The sequence below is a fragment of the Hemitrygon akajei genome, chromosome 8 (assembly GCF_048418815.1).
Source record: "Hemitrygon akajei chromosome 8, sHemAka1.3, whole genome shotgun sequence".
Classification (NCBI taxonomy): Eukaryota; Metazoa; Chordata; class Chondrichthyes; order Myliobatiformes; family Dasyatidae; genus Hemitrygon; species Hemitrygon akajei.
In genome coordinates, this window is record NC_133131.1 from 20,242,347 (window position 1) to 20,257,817 (window position 15,471).

At 40.6% G+C, this 15,471-nt stretch overlaps 1 protein-coding gene across 5 annotated transcripts in view; it reads left to right on the forward strand.

The window, feature by feature from the left end:
• The window catches only part of ankrd13b (ankyrin repeat domain 13B), a 483,016-nt gene that overhangs the window by 411,042 nt on the left and 56,503 nt on the right, over positions 1-15,471 (forward strand). For 4 of the 5 annotated variants that reach the window (XM_073053400.1, XM_073053398.1, XM_073053401.1 and 1 more), the window contains 2 exons: positions 3,508-3,572; positions 5,715-5,845. In XM_073053400.1, the coding sequence (XP_072909501.1) occupies positions 3,508-3,572; positions 5,715-5,845 (196 nt within the window). The remainder of the gene's footprint in view (positions 1-3,507; positions 3,573-5,714; positions 5,846-15,471) is intronic. The other variant, XM_073053399.1, reaches the window with a different exon arrangement.

The following is a 15,471-nucleotide window of genomic DNA, read 5'->3' on the forward strand; positions in this document are numbered from 1 at the left end:
ACTGCAAGTTGCCCTAGTGAGTGGTAGAATCTCAGGGAGTTGATGGGAACGTGGCGAGGATAAAACATAGGTTTAGTGTCGGAATACACAAAAAGCGCTTGATGGTCAGTGAGGACTTGGTGGGCCAAAGCATTTGTCTACCGCCTGATACTATGACTCAAGACATAAAAAGCTGCAGGTGCTGAAACCTGGAATAAAAAATAGAAAGTTGTGAGAACTCCATGGGCCAAGCAGCATCTGTGGAGGAGTGTGCCAATGTTTCAGGCCAGTCCTGATCCACAGTCTCAACCTGAAATGCCTCTACAAATGCTGTTTGACTTTGCATTCCTCCAGCACTGTTTTTCATTCTAACATAGCATTAGTTTGCTTCCTGTTGTGGAATTTTATGTGTACTTTGTGTCAGGATAAGGTTTTAATTTACTTGGTACATGAGATCCAAATGCTATTGGCAATCCCACCTCCAGTTATCCACGAGGAGGCAAATAAAAAGCCAGTTATATTAATGGGTCTGGTCTCATACACAACCTGACTGAATATAAATTTTACAACATATGCCAGCGATATTAAACCTGATTCTGATTCTGAATAAGGACAGCAGATTCTTTCTTTTTACCCTGAAGGAAGCTAGTGAACAGTATGGGGTTGCATAACAATGCAGTAGTTTCAATTATTGAAATACTTTAAAATTCCAGATTTATTTAGTTCCTTGAATTTAAATTCCCAGGTACCATGGTGGGATTTAAATTTATGTCCTTGGAACCAGAATTGTAGTCAAATCCATTAACTTAACCACTATGCTATCACATTAATGTATGTGCTGAGTTACAGAATGAGCTGGATTGATTGCAATGGTTGTGGCTTACTCTTAAAAGTCTATGGCATGAGTTTCCATGGTGAACTGGCACAGAATCCTTGGGAGGAAAAAGTGAGGGAAGAAATTGGAAGTATGGAGTGAGGGGAGGTGGGGTCAGAATCTCACCCTCTGATGAGATTCTAATGCTTTAAGACAATGACATTGTGCTTAAGGAACACACACAAAATACTGGAGGAACTGAGCAGGCCAGGCAGCATCTATGGAAATGAATAAACAGTCAAAGCTTTGGGCCGAGACCCTAAGTACTGTTGATGAGAAGTATTTACAGGTGGAATGGAGTGGCAGTTTCCTAAAGAGGGCACAATCTCCCCATGTAATAAAAAAATTACATAGAAGTAAATACTGCATCACTGGATTTCCACTCTATGTTGTCACATCTCTACTTGTCTTAAGTCTTATGTCTGCATGTATTTCCTGTCGTACCTTATTTCCAATTGCTGTTTTACTTATCCCTATTTTGCGTCAACACTTATGAAAAATGCTTGTGTAATTATACCTGCGAACCCAGCATGGTGCACAGTGGCTGTGATTTTTATGTTCCTCAGGCCCTCCCGCGAAGCAACTCCTCTCCTCCAGCCGTTTCTGTTTCACTGCTGCTCGAGTTGCAACTCTGTTCAGTATAGATAACTCAGACTAAATGCCATTTTCTGTGTAAAGCTGAAGAGGGAATGCACGATTTTAAAGTGAGGGCAGTTTTACACCGGTTCGTTCACCTGGTCTAGATTTAGATTTCGAGGTACAGCACGGTAACAGGCCCTTCCGGCCCAACGAGCTCTCGCCACCCAATTACATCCACGTGGCCCATTAAACTACTCACCCCTACACCTTTGGACTGTGTGAGGTGTTACATTATGTAGTTTTCCAGAAATTAATCAAAAGAAAAACACAGGAGCCTGGATGCGTTTTGTGTACTTCGTTTTCCTTTAGCGAGGCGATCAAATATGACATGCTGGTGTAATGATGTGTGCCATTCACGTACTTCTTATCCCAGAATGAACAAGTAAACAAACAACGAATGCTCAATTAAACAATATATTTACAATAATACTCAAATATTATTGAAATATTAAATACACACTCCTCCCTGCTCAGCTATAAACTCCAACTCAATATAGAATGCATCTCAACTCAAATATGTAATGTATTGCTCTCTAGTCATTATATATATAAATAAATAGTATACTATATAATACAACTACTATGTAAACATCCATAGCATAGTGAATTTTATATTCCCCCATTCAGGTCTAAAAATTTAATCACTACAGATGATTAAATGGGGATATTATCTTTCCTGTCAAGGGGTGGGGTCATGGCTTGTCGGGAGAGACATGTGGCTGTGAAACAATCTCATGTTCTGGGGCCTCTACTGTGTTGGTTGTAAGAGATGACTAGGACTGCAGAAAGTGGTTCTGACAGCTCGGTACACCATTCTTCTCTAACAATTGACTGTGCCAGGGCAATGCAGGCTTTTGGAATATGGGAGAAAACCCCTACGGTCACGGGGAGAATGTACTAGCTCCTTACAGACTGCGGCCTTGAACCTTGAACCCAGGTCATGACCTTGAACTCAGGTCATTAGTGCTGTAATAGCATTGCACTAACCAGTTTGCCCCTTTGTGTTGACTACTTACTACTTGCCCTCTGGCTCAATGCCAGCTGCTCTTGACACCCTATGTGAGATGCCAGAAATTTCAGTTAAAAGTCACAATCCAAATTACCATTCTCTATTTTCAATTTCAATCCTCATCATATGGTTGTGCATAATATTGCCTTGAGGTCCAGTTAATCACTGGCAAGATGTGCAGCACAGTGGTGCTTCCCTTGCAGACTACCGCACATTGGAAGGACTGTGCTCTTCAACATAACATGACTGTTGCCGTGGCTTCGACTCCAGCTTTGAGTGGTTTCCCTTGCTGTTGTATCTAACCAGATGTGACTGAATATCTGGCAGATGGTGACTTTTCAGTGAAACCCATTCAAGCTAAACGAGCTTTCAGCTATAAACTGACGGCAAGGAGACATTTTAAAAGATGACAACTGCTTCTAAAAGATTAGCAACGAAGTGAAAATGAAGCAATTTGACAGCTGATAATTCCATAGAGTAAATAGCATTAATCAGCATAAATTTGTATTGGATGATTAATCAATTAGACTGAGGTTGAAGCTTATTAGAGAGGAGGCATGTTAATCAGTGTTACCTTCTTACACAGCCAAGGTCATTGAACTTGGAGAAGTATGAACGGTAGAGGTTGGTAAGAAACCATTCACCAGATCATTCACCAAACTGATTGAGGATAATAATAAAAAGAGCCAATGGTGTCAATACTAGGTTGACCACGCTACTTGAGTTAACAGGCCATCCTAAGCTGAAGACTTAAATCTATAAATCAGAATACTCCACACATATTTCTTGGCCACTGCACCATTTGTAAAATGCTTGAAACAATACCTCACTGATCACTTACATACTTATTTCTTTAAGTAGAAAATCTTGTCAGAAGAACTGCATCTGAGGAGTTAAGCACAAGTGGTTCTAACTCAGCAGACTTGCATGCTGAATGCAGAGAATAGTCATTATAAGCTGCCATAGATTTAACCTAATACTGAAGCGCATTGCTTGTATTTTGCAGGTAGTAAAACTCCCCTCCAGTCATTTCTGGGCATTGCAGAACAACACGTTGGACCACACAATGGGGTGCGTATTACAAATATTATTCTTTTACCTGAGCTAGAATACATATTATTTTTTATTCACCATACACTTTTATCTCTCATTTATAAATCGTATAGAACTAATCTACATGGGAAGTATCCAGAATGTCTGCATCAACCATCTAACACCCACAGGCAGTTCTGCTACACCATTTCCCCACATCCCCCAGATTCTATCAATTACCGGCAAACTGGAGGTTATTAACTTACTTATCAGCACTTCTTTGGCATATAGGAGAAAACCAGAGATCCCAGAGGAAATTCACACGTTCCTGGGGATCTCATACGCATACACAGATAGGACCAAAGTTCAGGATCAAACTTGGCTCGTTGGAACTTGTGCTCTACTAGCTATGACGCTTATTTGTTTTAACACAGAACAAGACCAATTGGACAATAGATCCAACCTATCTCCTAAGTAATTCCATAGGCTACATTTCCCTTCCTTATTTTCTTGTAGCCCTGTGACTTACTTTCTCTTACTTGCTTATAGATACCACTTCTGATTCTTTTGCAAATGATTTCTACAAAGGCGTCATTTACAGCACTTAATCATTGCTGGGTGGGAGAAAACTAGAGTACACAGCAGAGCCACATGTGGCCACAGGGAGAACATGCAAACTTCATATGGGCAGTAGTATTAAATTCACTACTACCATGTTCCCTGTTAGATTGAAATACAAGAGATTCTGCAGATGCTGGAAGTGCAGGGTAACAGACACAGAATGCCGGAGGAACTCAGCAGGTCAGGCAGCATCTGTGGAGAGAGGTCCAGACGTAATGAAAGATCTCAGCCAGAAATGTCGACTCTTTATTCTTTACAAATGCTGCCTGGCTTGCTGAGTTCCTCCAGCATTTTGCATTGAGTTAAAATCTGATTTGTGTCATGGAATAGTAAAGATGACCTTTATTTTAACACCTGTGCTTCAAGGGTATTTGTGTATAAGCCCTAACTCATAACAGAGGAAATATACTGCAACGTTTTTGCAATGAAAAACTCAAATTTAAGGCAAAGATGTACAGTTCAAGAGTTTTATAAAGGTTACTATCATGGAACGTAGATCAAGTGATGCAATACTGACCCTGGGTTTGAGTTTTGTTACACACAGTAATTGGGTACTGATTGTGACCTACGAATAGGAAAATGGTGCCAAATAAATAGATGAAATTGCACACGTGTTCTCCTGTCCATATATTTCATGGGAATCCTAAATAAGCAGGCCTTTATGCTATTTCTCCAACATTCCTGCTGATCTCTCACCAAATAAATGGTGAGAGTTTGGTAGACTATGTGAAAATTCTTCCCCCAGTCTTAATTATCAAAGTTTTATTAACCAGTGTAAATTTGTGTGAATGGCTGAATACCTGGCTGAAATACAGAAAGTCAGGCAGAGTTGGGTACCTTGATCTAAAAATAATTTTCCTGCATTTTGACTTGTATTAAACAATATGAAGAAATATATGTTTATGGGAATGAAATGAAGTCAAATTCTTTTTCTATGATTATGGGTTTCAAGGGTCCTCACTGAATTTTGGAATCATGATGAGATTCCACTTATTGATGCTACGGTTCACTGATATACAGGACATGCCTCTTCTCATTGTTACCATCAGGTAGGAGGTACAGAAGCCTGAAGGCACACACTCAGCGATTCAGGAACAGCTTCTCCCCCTCTACCATCTGATCTTTGAATGGACATTGAACCCATGAACACTGCCTCACTATTTTTTTAATTTCTGTTTTTGCCTACTTATTTAATTCAACTATTTGATATACATATTTTTTTTCCTTAATATAGTATCATATATTGCATTGTACTGCTGCCACAAGGTTAGCAAATTTCACGGCACATGCTGGTAATGTTGAACCCAATTCTGATTCTGTTCTGATTGTGTGACCTGGAACTCCAGGATTTTCATGGGCATTTTAGTGAGTTCACTGCAACTCCACGTTTCAATGCAAACTTCCAGCATACACGTTAGTTTGATTTACACATTGGTTTAACTTTGCAATTAAACATCAGCAGGTCTCCTCTTGGAAATTTTAATTAATAACTGCTCAATCCAACACTTCTCTAAGAGACGTTAGAACTGCTGCAATTTAGTTTACCATTTTGTGATCTAGGCCTTCATCACTCAGACATTCAGCAATACCAATCCAACATCCATTACTCCAGAGGAGTACTTCAACCTCAACTTCGAACTGGGAAATCGTGATATTGGACGTCCCATGGAGCTCACCACAAAAACACAGAAGTAAGTTGAAAATCTCTTTCAAGTATGTCCACTTCATAAAATTTAATAAGGCTATCAAAGCTAACTTGTGTTTAGAGTACACCTTTAACACAAGTAAACAGAGGCCCTGATACACTTGCTTCCCAGAGATGTTTGATAAAGTATTGCAAAGTCTCATGACAGAAGTTTCAGCCTGTGGGATTGGGGCAAGTACCCGAATGTTGGTTTAAAAAATAAGAAACAAAATTCAGAGGAAAATAATGGTAATTAAAATAAACGAGGGAACAGTCTGGAACCCACAGGGCCAGTGCTGGGACATCTGTTATTAATAATTTATATGAATGATTTGAATTTTAGAGCATGTTACTCAATTTCGATTTCCATTAATGATCACAGATCGGTAGATAAAAGTAATATTGAGGAAGAATATACCCTAATGTATGAAGCATTAGAACATTTTCAACCACTCAGTGTCAAACAAATTATGGGAAACAGTGCACTTTGGTAGAAAAAAATGGAAAGTGTCTTGCACCGTTGAAAACGGAGAGGGTAATTAAATTCAGGACTCTAGGGATGTGAGTGAAGTGCTTTCACATGTTAATAGATCAATTACAGTTTTACCTCTAAAAGTAAGCTTTAAAAATAAAATCTGTAATTTTGCAATCATGGCATTTGCATGTTGCAATTCACGGCACAAGGGATAACATTCCATTAACTAAATAGATTTATATTGTACCAGGATGGTTTCAATATTTCTTATTTGTCCACTTAATGAGCGATAAATCCAGGAGGGCCTTAATTTTGTGGCCTTTCTACATAAACCAATTTATGGTGACTGTACAAAACAAGCTTCATCCGCTTCTCAGCACAGAGTCCTACACTATGGTATGTGCCAGTTTGCTACATTTAATCGTGGACCAGTTCCTTGCTCTGGATTCTTGGGCTGTTACAATGGATTTGTTTTCTTTCTTTCTTTTTCATTATTTTTATTGATTTCTTACATAAAAGAATACAGAGTACAGTAGGATATGTAATATATATCAATTACAATATATTGGAATCACAAATATAGTCTCATTACCACATATCCATATAAATTAAATTTAAACATAATACTGAAAAGAGATAATTTTATTATACAAAAATTCTAAACCCACTAGCAGAAAAAAACAGCTGTTTGGTTAAAAAAAAGGAAAAAATTCTTAACATATAGTAAACCATATTATTGGCCAACATCTGTGCTTAATAGCAACTCAAAGACTTTGAAATTAATTCAAAAAAGGTCCCCACAATGTTAAAAAGTCTTGTCTAGGTTCAGAAATTGAACAGCGAATCTTCTCTAAATTTAAACATGACGTAACATCATTTAACCAATGAGTATGAGTAGGTGGAGTGGCATCCTTCCACTTAAGCAACAATGCCCTCCTGGCTATAAGAAAAATAAAAGTCAAAGTGTGAAAATCATGTGTCTCCAAAATAATACTATTTCCTCCAACAATACCAAATAAGGCAGTCAAAGGATTAGGTTTAAAATTTACTTTAAAAAGCACCGAAAAAGTTTGGAATACTTCCGTCCAATATTTTTCAAGACTCGGACAAGCCCAAAACATAAGAATTAGCGAAGCTTCTCTATTATTACATTCATCACAATAGGGAGATATATCAGAATAAAATCAAGACAGCTTATCTTAGTCATGTGGGCCCTATGAACCACTTTAAATTGTAGAAGGGAATGACGGGCACATAACGATGTGGTATTAACCAATTTAAAAATTTCATTCCAAGTATCCTTAGAAATTGGAATCTGTAAATATTGTTCCCAGAGATTTTTAATTTTGTCTGAAGGCATATTTCTCATTCCCAAGGATTTGTTTTCAAGAGTATTATTGGACTTATAGAGGACATTGATTGAGCTATGGTCTACATACTGTTTTGACTACTGTAAACCGCACAGGAGCGTTATGGAGAAATTACAAAACAAAAAATTGCAAGATAGGTGCTGAAGATTATGGCTAATAAGAATTACTGAACAAGGTGTGGATTTTATATGGAAGATAGAAGACCTAAATAAGGGGTTTGTAAAATGAAAGGAGTATGTGGAGGCAGCAGAGCCAGGTGTAGATGCAGTAAAACACTTAATAATCTAGCATTACCACTTGGCGAGATTTATCTGCCTCCGTGCTGAATTGTGGCCTGCAACTAATGGGCTCCTGGATCAGCTGCAGTGATGACCAGCTGTGGACTCACTCTCGTGAACTTCAGTTCTGAATGTTATTTGCTTACTTACTTTTATTGTTTGCACAATTTGTTTTCTTTTCTGCCCATTGCGTGTTTAATTGTCTCCCTTTTTTAATGGGTTTTATTGTGTTTCTTTGTTTTGTGCCTGCCAATAAGGAGACAAATCTCAGGGTTGTATATAGTCTATATAACATGATAATAAATGCACTTTGATCTGATTATTCAGAAATCCTTATTGTACTGCACCTGGCTCAATCTTTAATCTGAAGTGGAAGTGAGCCCAATGTAGAGCATGCAGCAATATAGTAATGACAACCTTCCTACAGTCATAATACAGTACTTCATTAAAATATTGTGTAGGATTGACCGCAAAATGTTGGTGATTTCTGGTGGATAGAGGCAAAAACTAATAAAGGAAACCTTGGAGTTTACAGATCTATTATTGGCAAATGCTGTAATGAAGGACTAAGTTTAACTAAAAAAACCTCAGTCAGGGATGTCAACAAAATAGAGAGAGTACAGAGGAGATTTACTAGAATGTTACCTGGGTTTCAGCACCTAAGTTACAGAGAAAGGTTGAACAAGTTAGCTCTTTATTCTTTGGAGCATAGAAGGTTGAGGGGGGACTTGATAGAGGTATTTAAAATTATGAGGGGGATGGATAGAGTTGACGTGGATAGGTTTTTTCCATTGAGAGTAGGGGAGATTCAAACAAGAGGACATGAGTTGAGAGTTAGGGGGCAAAAGTTTAAGGGTAACACGAGGGGGAATTTCTTTACTCAGAGAGTGGTAGCTGTGTGGAAAGAGCTTACAGTAGAAGTGGTAGAGGCATGTTCCGTATTGTCATTTAAAGTAAAATTGGATAGGTATATGGACAGGAAAGGAATGGAGGGTTATGGGCTGAGTGCGGGTGAGTGGGACTAGGTGAGAGTAAGCGTTCGACACGGACTAGAAGGGCCGAAATGGCCTGTTTCCATGCTGTAATTGTTATATGGTTATAGGGACACAGAAACAAAACAGGATATAGTTCAAAGTACATTTATTATCAAAGTATGTATACAGCCTTGAGATTCTCCTTCATGTAGGCATCCACAACACAAAGAAGCACCATAGAACCTATTTAAAGAAAAAAAAAGTACCTTGTGCAGACAACATAAAGTGAATAACTGCCATACTGAACATTAAGCACCAAACCGCAGAATCCGTGAAAGGTAGTCCGCGGCCGCCGAGGTGAGGGTAGCTGGTCCAGGAGCCGATGGCTGCAGCCACAGCCCCGATCCCGTTCAGTGCCGAAATTCAGCACCGAGGGCATTAAACATCAAACCACAGCCAAAAGTAAGTCCGCATCCACGAGCCGCCTGAAGGTTATTGAAGCTTGCAGCATGAGACCCAAGGCTCCTGCACCTTCCACTGGCAGCAGTGAGAGGGAGATGGCACTGAACACCCGTTTGCTTTCTCCTCTTGTCCTCGCCGATTTCAATCTTGCTCGGCACTTCAATTGACACGTAGTAATGGAGCCAGGTTTGCATTCCGCCATTAGGAATCGACGCAGCCACCTTGTAGTGGCCAAAGTTGTACTCCACACTGAATCCCCCAGGAGACCACTGAAGCACCAGCTCGTTCAGTCGGACAAAAAAAGACATTCTTAAGTGGGAAATTACAGGATGCAATCAATCACAGTTCCAGAGAATATCTAGAACAGGGGTCCCCAACCTGAGGTCCACAGACCCCTTACTTAATGGTAATGGTCCATGGCATAAAAAAGGTTGGGAACCCCTGATCTAGAAGAAGGAGAGTATCCACTAGTGTTATAAGCAAGGTGTCATTGGTGCCATCTTAACAATGTGAAAGAATACATTAATGAAATTAGTGCATCAGTGGAATATTTGTTTTATCTTATTTGGGAATATACTGTTCTGTCAAATACAACAGTCTTACAGTTTGACAGTTTGCTCAAATCTGCAGTACCAACTACTGAAAATCTGCTCTAATTGATTGTCGTTTTCCAATTGATCGGAATATAATACTTAATAATGTAGGTAACACAAATGTTTATGAAGTACTCTGGTTAAAATAATCTTTGATACATTTTAATGACGCGGTGTCTCTATGTGATGCGTTTCAGATTCTGTTCCTAATGCAGCAACACCAACTGTCCTTGCCTCATTTAAATCTACAGGTGGTGTTTTGCCATGTTTTACTAGATTCTAGAAAGATGTTGTTTGTCAGCCAATTCAGTTGCTGTTTGACGTGGTTCAAGACCTGATGCTGGATCAGAACTTTGTGGGATCAAGTTCCTTTCTGGAGGTTTGGGTACTTAAATCAAGACTAGTGTTCTGAATAAGTGTAGCATTAATGGAAATCCTTTCAAGTGAGATTTTGACCCAAGGCACTGGTTGACCTCTCAAAGGATCAAAAAAAGGAGATTTGAAGTTTCATCTATTATGAAAGTTTGTATGCAGTATACAACTCCGAGATTCATCTTCTCCAGATAGTCACGAAACAAAGAAAACCATGGAGGATGTTTAAAAGTAAAACATCTCCCTCCTCCTTCACAAAAAAAAAACTTGCAAATCCCAAATCTCTTGCACAAATCCAACAGATCACTCCACACGGTAAACCCTTCGATGCTTTCCTCGTTCTTTCACAGATTTCAATAAAATCCTTCTGCAACACACAGCAAAGAAAATTGCCGGAAGTTCTCAGCAAGTCAGGTGGCGTCTAAAGCCGAGATCTTTTTTTAGGACTGGAAGGAAAGAGGGCAGAAACCAGAATTGACACAAATGTTTCTGCAAATGCTTCAAATATTCAGCAACGCTCAGAAATGCTGGAGGAACCCAACAAGTCAGGCAGTGTCTATGGAAGGGAATAAACAGGTTTTCTTGTTGGGCTGAGACCCTTCATCAGAAACCAGAATAAAAGGTAGAGAGGGGAAAGAGTACAATCTGTGTGGATTGCTGCTAATATATCCTCCTCACTGATGATCAACACTGGCGCACCTCAGGGACGTGTGCTTAGCCCACTGCTCTACTCTCTATATACACATGACTTTGTGGCTAGGCATAGCTCAAATACCATCTATAAATTTTGATGATCCAACCATTGTTGGTAGAATCTCAGGTGGTGATGAGAGGGCATACAGGAGTGAGATATGCCAACTAGTGGAATGGTGCCACAGCAACAATATGGCACTCAACGTCAGTAAGATGAAAGAGCTGATTGTGGACTTTGGGAAGGGTAAGATGAAGGAACACATACCAATCCTCACAGAGGGATCAGAAGTGGAGAGAGTGAGCAGTTTCAAGTTCCTGGGTGTCAAGATCTCCGAGGATCTAACCTGGTCGCAACATATCGATGTAGTTATATAGATGGCGATGGCGAGACAGCAGCTATACTTCATTAGGAGTTTGAAGAGATTTGGCACGTCAACAAATACACTCAAAAACTTCTATGGTTGTACCATGGAGAGCATTTTGACAGCCTGCATCACTGTCTGGTGTGTGTGTGTGTGGGGGGGGGGGTGGGGGGGGGGAAGGCTACTGCACAGGACTGAAATAAGCTGCAGAGGATCGTAAATCTAGTCAGCTCCATCTTGGGTACTAGCCTACAAAGTACCCAGGACATCTTTAGGGAGCGGTGTCTCAGAAAGGCAGCGTCCATTATTAAAAACCTTCAGCACCCAGAGCATGCCCTTTTCTCACTGTTACCATCAGGTAGGAGGTACAGAACCCTGAAGGCACACACTCAGCGATTCAGGAACAGCTTCTTCCCCTCTGCCATCCGATTCCTAAATGGACATTGAAGCTTTGGACACTACCTCACTTTTTTAATATACAGTATTTCTGTTTTTGCACACATTAAAAAAAATGTATTCAAGATTTACTTGTTTATTTATAATTATATTTTATTTTTTCTCTGTTAGATTATGTATTGCATTGAACTGCTGCTGCTAAGTTAACAAATTTCACGTCACATGCCGGTGATAATAAACCTGATTCCGATTCTGATTCTGATCGGCGAATCCCGGTGTGATAGGTGGGTTAGTGTGGGTGGAGGATAGGAATAGCGGAAAAGCTTGTAGGAGGTTGGCGGAAGAGGCAAGGGCTGAAGATAAGGAATCTGAAGGGGAGGACAGGGAAGAAAGGGACAGAATTAATAGAAGAAGAAATAAGAGAAAAGAAAAAGGGTAATGGAGAGGGGAAAGAGGAATGAGGAAAAACAAAAGGTGGGGGAGGGGAACAGAGGGGAGTGGTTGCCAGAAATAAAATCCTGCTCACTGCCTGCCTGGCTGTTTTATTTCCCCTAATTTCTAGGCATACAAGTGTTTCTATAATGATAGAAGCAGATTCCCCACAGGGAAGATTAGCTCTGCTTTTAATTACATTTCTGCTTTCTGCTTTGTAGCTGCCTTGAAACTACTTTCAAGTATTTTTTGTAGGAATGCATTGGCTTGTTGCATCATATTTTATACTTCACTGAAATGACTAATCACCTTCAAAAAATCCTGCTTGTATTTCATAATATTATTTTCATGAAGAAAGAAATTCAGAAATGCAGTGCAATCTCTTCAAAGCTAAAATATTGTCTACTTAGAAAAACGTTCTTGTGAATTGTAGAAGTAATGGTGGACCCTAGATTTAGTCTTGATAAGGATTCTCTCTGATCCTTATTTTTATCTTTGTTGCCTTCAGATTTTTTTTTGGTGTTTATTTCATACTTTGTATCAAAAATGCAGGTTTTTGTAATGAATTGGTGGAAATTCAGTTGAAACGGCGATTAGTCCTACAATCGAGTACAAAGGCAGAATGTTGTAGGGACTGATAATTTGAAATACTCATCAGATCAACTAAGCCAGATGGCGGTGTAGTGGCATCCACACTGGAATTCGATGCGAGTGGTCCCAGGTTCAAATTCAGCAGGCTCCTTGCACGCTTTCCACCATAACACACACAAAATGCTGGAGGAACTCAGCAGGCCAGGCAGCATCTCTGGAAAAGTGTACGGTTGACATTTTCTGCCAAGACGCTTCAGCAGGACAATATCCACTGTGCTGGGTTGAGCGTCAAGCTAGCAACTCAGCCTCGTAAAAACGGACAAAAATGCTAAATAAATGGCAAAGTTGCCACCCCGATACACCACAAGGAACAACATACACGTCAGATCAACCAGTATCTCTAGAGACAGAAATGGAATTAACATTCAGGTTGATGAAAATTTTCATCAGAACTGGAAAAAGTGGATCAAGCTGAAAGATGAAATGTTTTAAAAGGTTCTTCTCAATTCATCTCATATTCTGTAAAATTTGATTTAAAAGATAATTGAAATTTATACTGCCTGACTAGATTATATTTGCTTTATTCATCACTTGTACATTGCAACAACGAAGCATACAGTGAAATGGGTCTTTTCATGGAGTGTGCCTCAGGCAGCACACAAGAGCTGCCATGTTTCTGGCATCAACTGAGCATGCCCACAACTGATTAACCTTTAACCCAAGTGGTTATGTGGAGAACATACACACTCCTTATAGACAGTGGCAGGATTTGAACCCTGGTCAGTGTTTGCTGCTTGTAAAGTGATTGCTCTCACCATAATACTACCGTGATGCTCACTTTGTTTAGGAAAATTCTCCAGTGGGATTGGTTGCTCAACTGGCGTGAAATCTTCATTATTTTTGGCATTGGTCAATAACCAATGTTGGGATATCCCAGACCATAGTACTGATATCCCTCAATATTGTGTGTGTAGACCAGCGGTGAGTGGTGTCTCGTTGCTGCAGGCTACAGAATACAGACCGGCGTTGTGGATATGAATGAGGAAGCTGGGTGGGATCCATGACTGATCCTTCGCAGGCAAAGGTTATCGTTTGGGATAGGAGGCTGTAGAAAGTGGAACTGAACAAGTAAAAAGTTGGTAGTAAGAGGTACAAGGAAAGGATTGCAGATATCTTCATCAAAGATTAGGTGACAGGGACAAAAAGAGCAGGGCTGAGGATGGCTGCAATTGATGTGTGAATGCCTGAGTAGTTTTGGCCCACTGAGCACCACAGATCGAGGTTTTAATGGTGAAGTGCAGGTGCTTTTACTTATTGAGGGAGGTCACTACCATTGTGATTACTGCTGTTTACATCCCCCCGGTGCTGGTGTGGGGAAGTGCTGCAGAAGCTCTCCGGTGCAATCTGCAACCTGAAAACCACTCACCCTGATGGTGCCTTCATTGTTGCGGGTGACATCAATCACACCGACTCAAAAACAATCTTCTCCCAGCACGTCAACTTCGCAGCCAGAGGAGAGAATATATTACACCTGGTGTATACAAACGTTTGTGGAGCCTACAAGGCAGACCCCCACTTTCACCTCGGATATGCAGACCACATATCCATTTTGCTAATCCCTACGTATAAACCACTAGTTAATCAAGTCAAATAGGCTGCACAGGGAGATCAGGGACTTGGCCAGAAGGTGCCACCTCAGCCCTGCAGGACTGTTTCGAAAGCACGGTCTGGAGCATATTCAGGGGGGACGGCTGCCTACGATCAGCACGTCAATATTGAATATGCAGAATCGGTGACTGGCCACATAGGGAAGCGCATTGAGGGTGTCAGCATGCTTAAACACTGCACTGCCAGGGTAGACTAGAAACCATGGCTGATGGCAGAGGTTCGTGCACTACTTAGGGATCGGGATGCTGCCTTCAGATTGGGGCACAGGACGACACCAAGGTCAGCAAATGCTACACTCTCCTATGCCATTGGGAAAGCAAAGCCTGAGTACACACAGAAAATCCACAGACACCTTTGTGACACCAGGGACGTGTGGCAAGGTATACAAGCTATACCGATTACAAGTCCACCCTGCCTATCAGCAATAGCGACACCTCCCTTCTTGACAGGATGAAAGCTTTCTATGCACAATTTGACCGATTGAGTGATGTGACACGAAGGAAAGCCCCCTCTTTTCCTGAAGAACAGGCACCCTGTCTGGTCACAGCTGGAGTGAGGAGGACCCCAGCCAGCTGCAAGGTTGGACAACATACTTGGTCAGAGGGAAATGGATCAGCTATGATCAAGCGGCAGAGCGTACTCGATAGGCTGAATGGCCTAATTCTGCTCCTATGTGTTTTGGTCTTATGGTCTTAACAGATATTTTTAATATGGTATCTCTCTGAAATAGTCCATTGTCCTGCAGGCTTCAAGGCAACCTCCATCACTCTGGTGCCCAAGGCAGCAACGGTAACTGGCCTAAGTGATTACCACCCAGTGACATTGATTTCAACAATCATGCAGTGCTTTGAGCAGCTGCTAATAATCATATAAAATCCACCTTCCAGCTACATTTGACCCTTTCTAATTCATCCACTGCCCAAGCCAGTCCGCTGATGATGCCATAGCCTCGACCTTTGACTCCTTC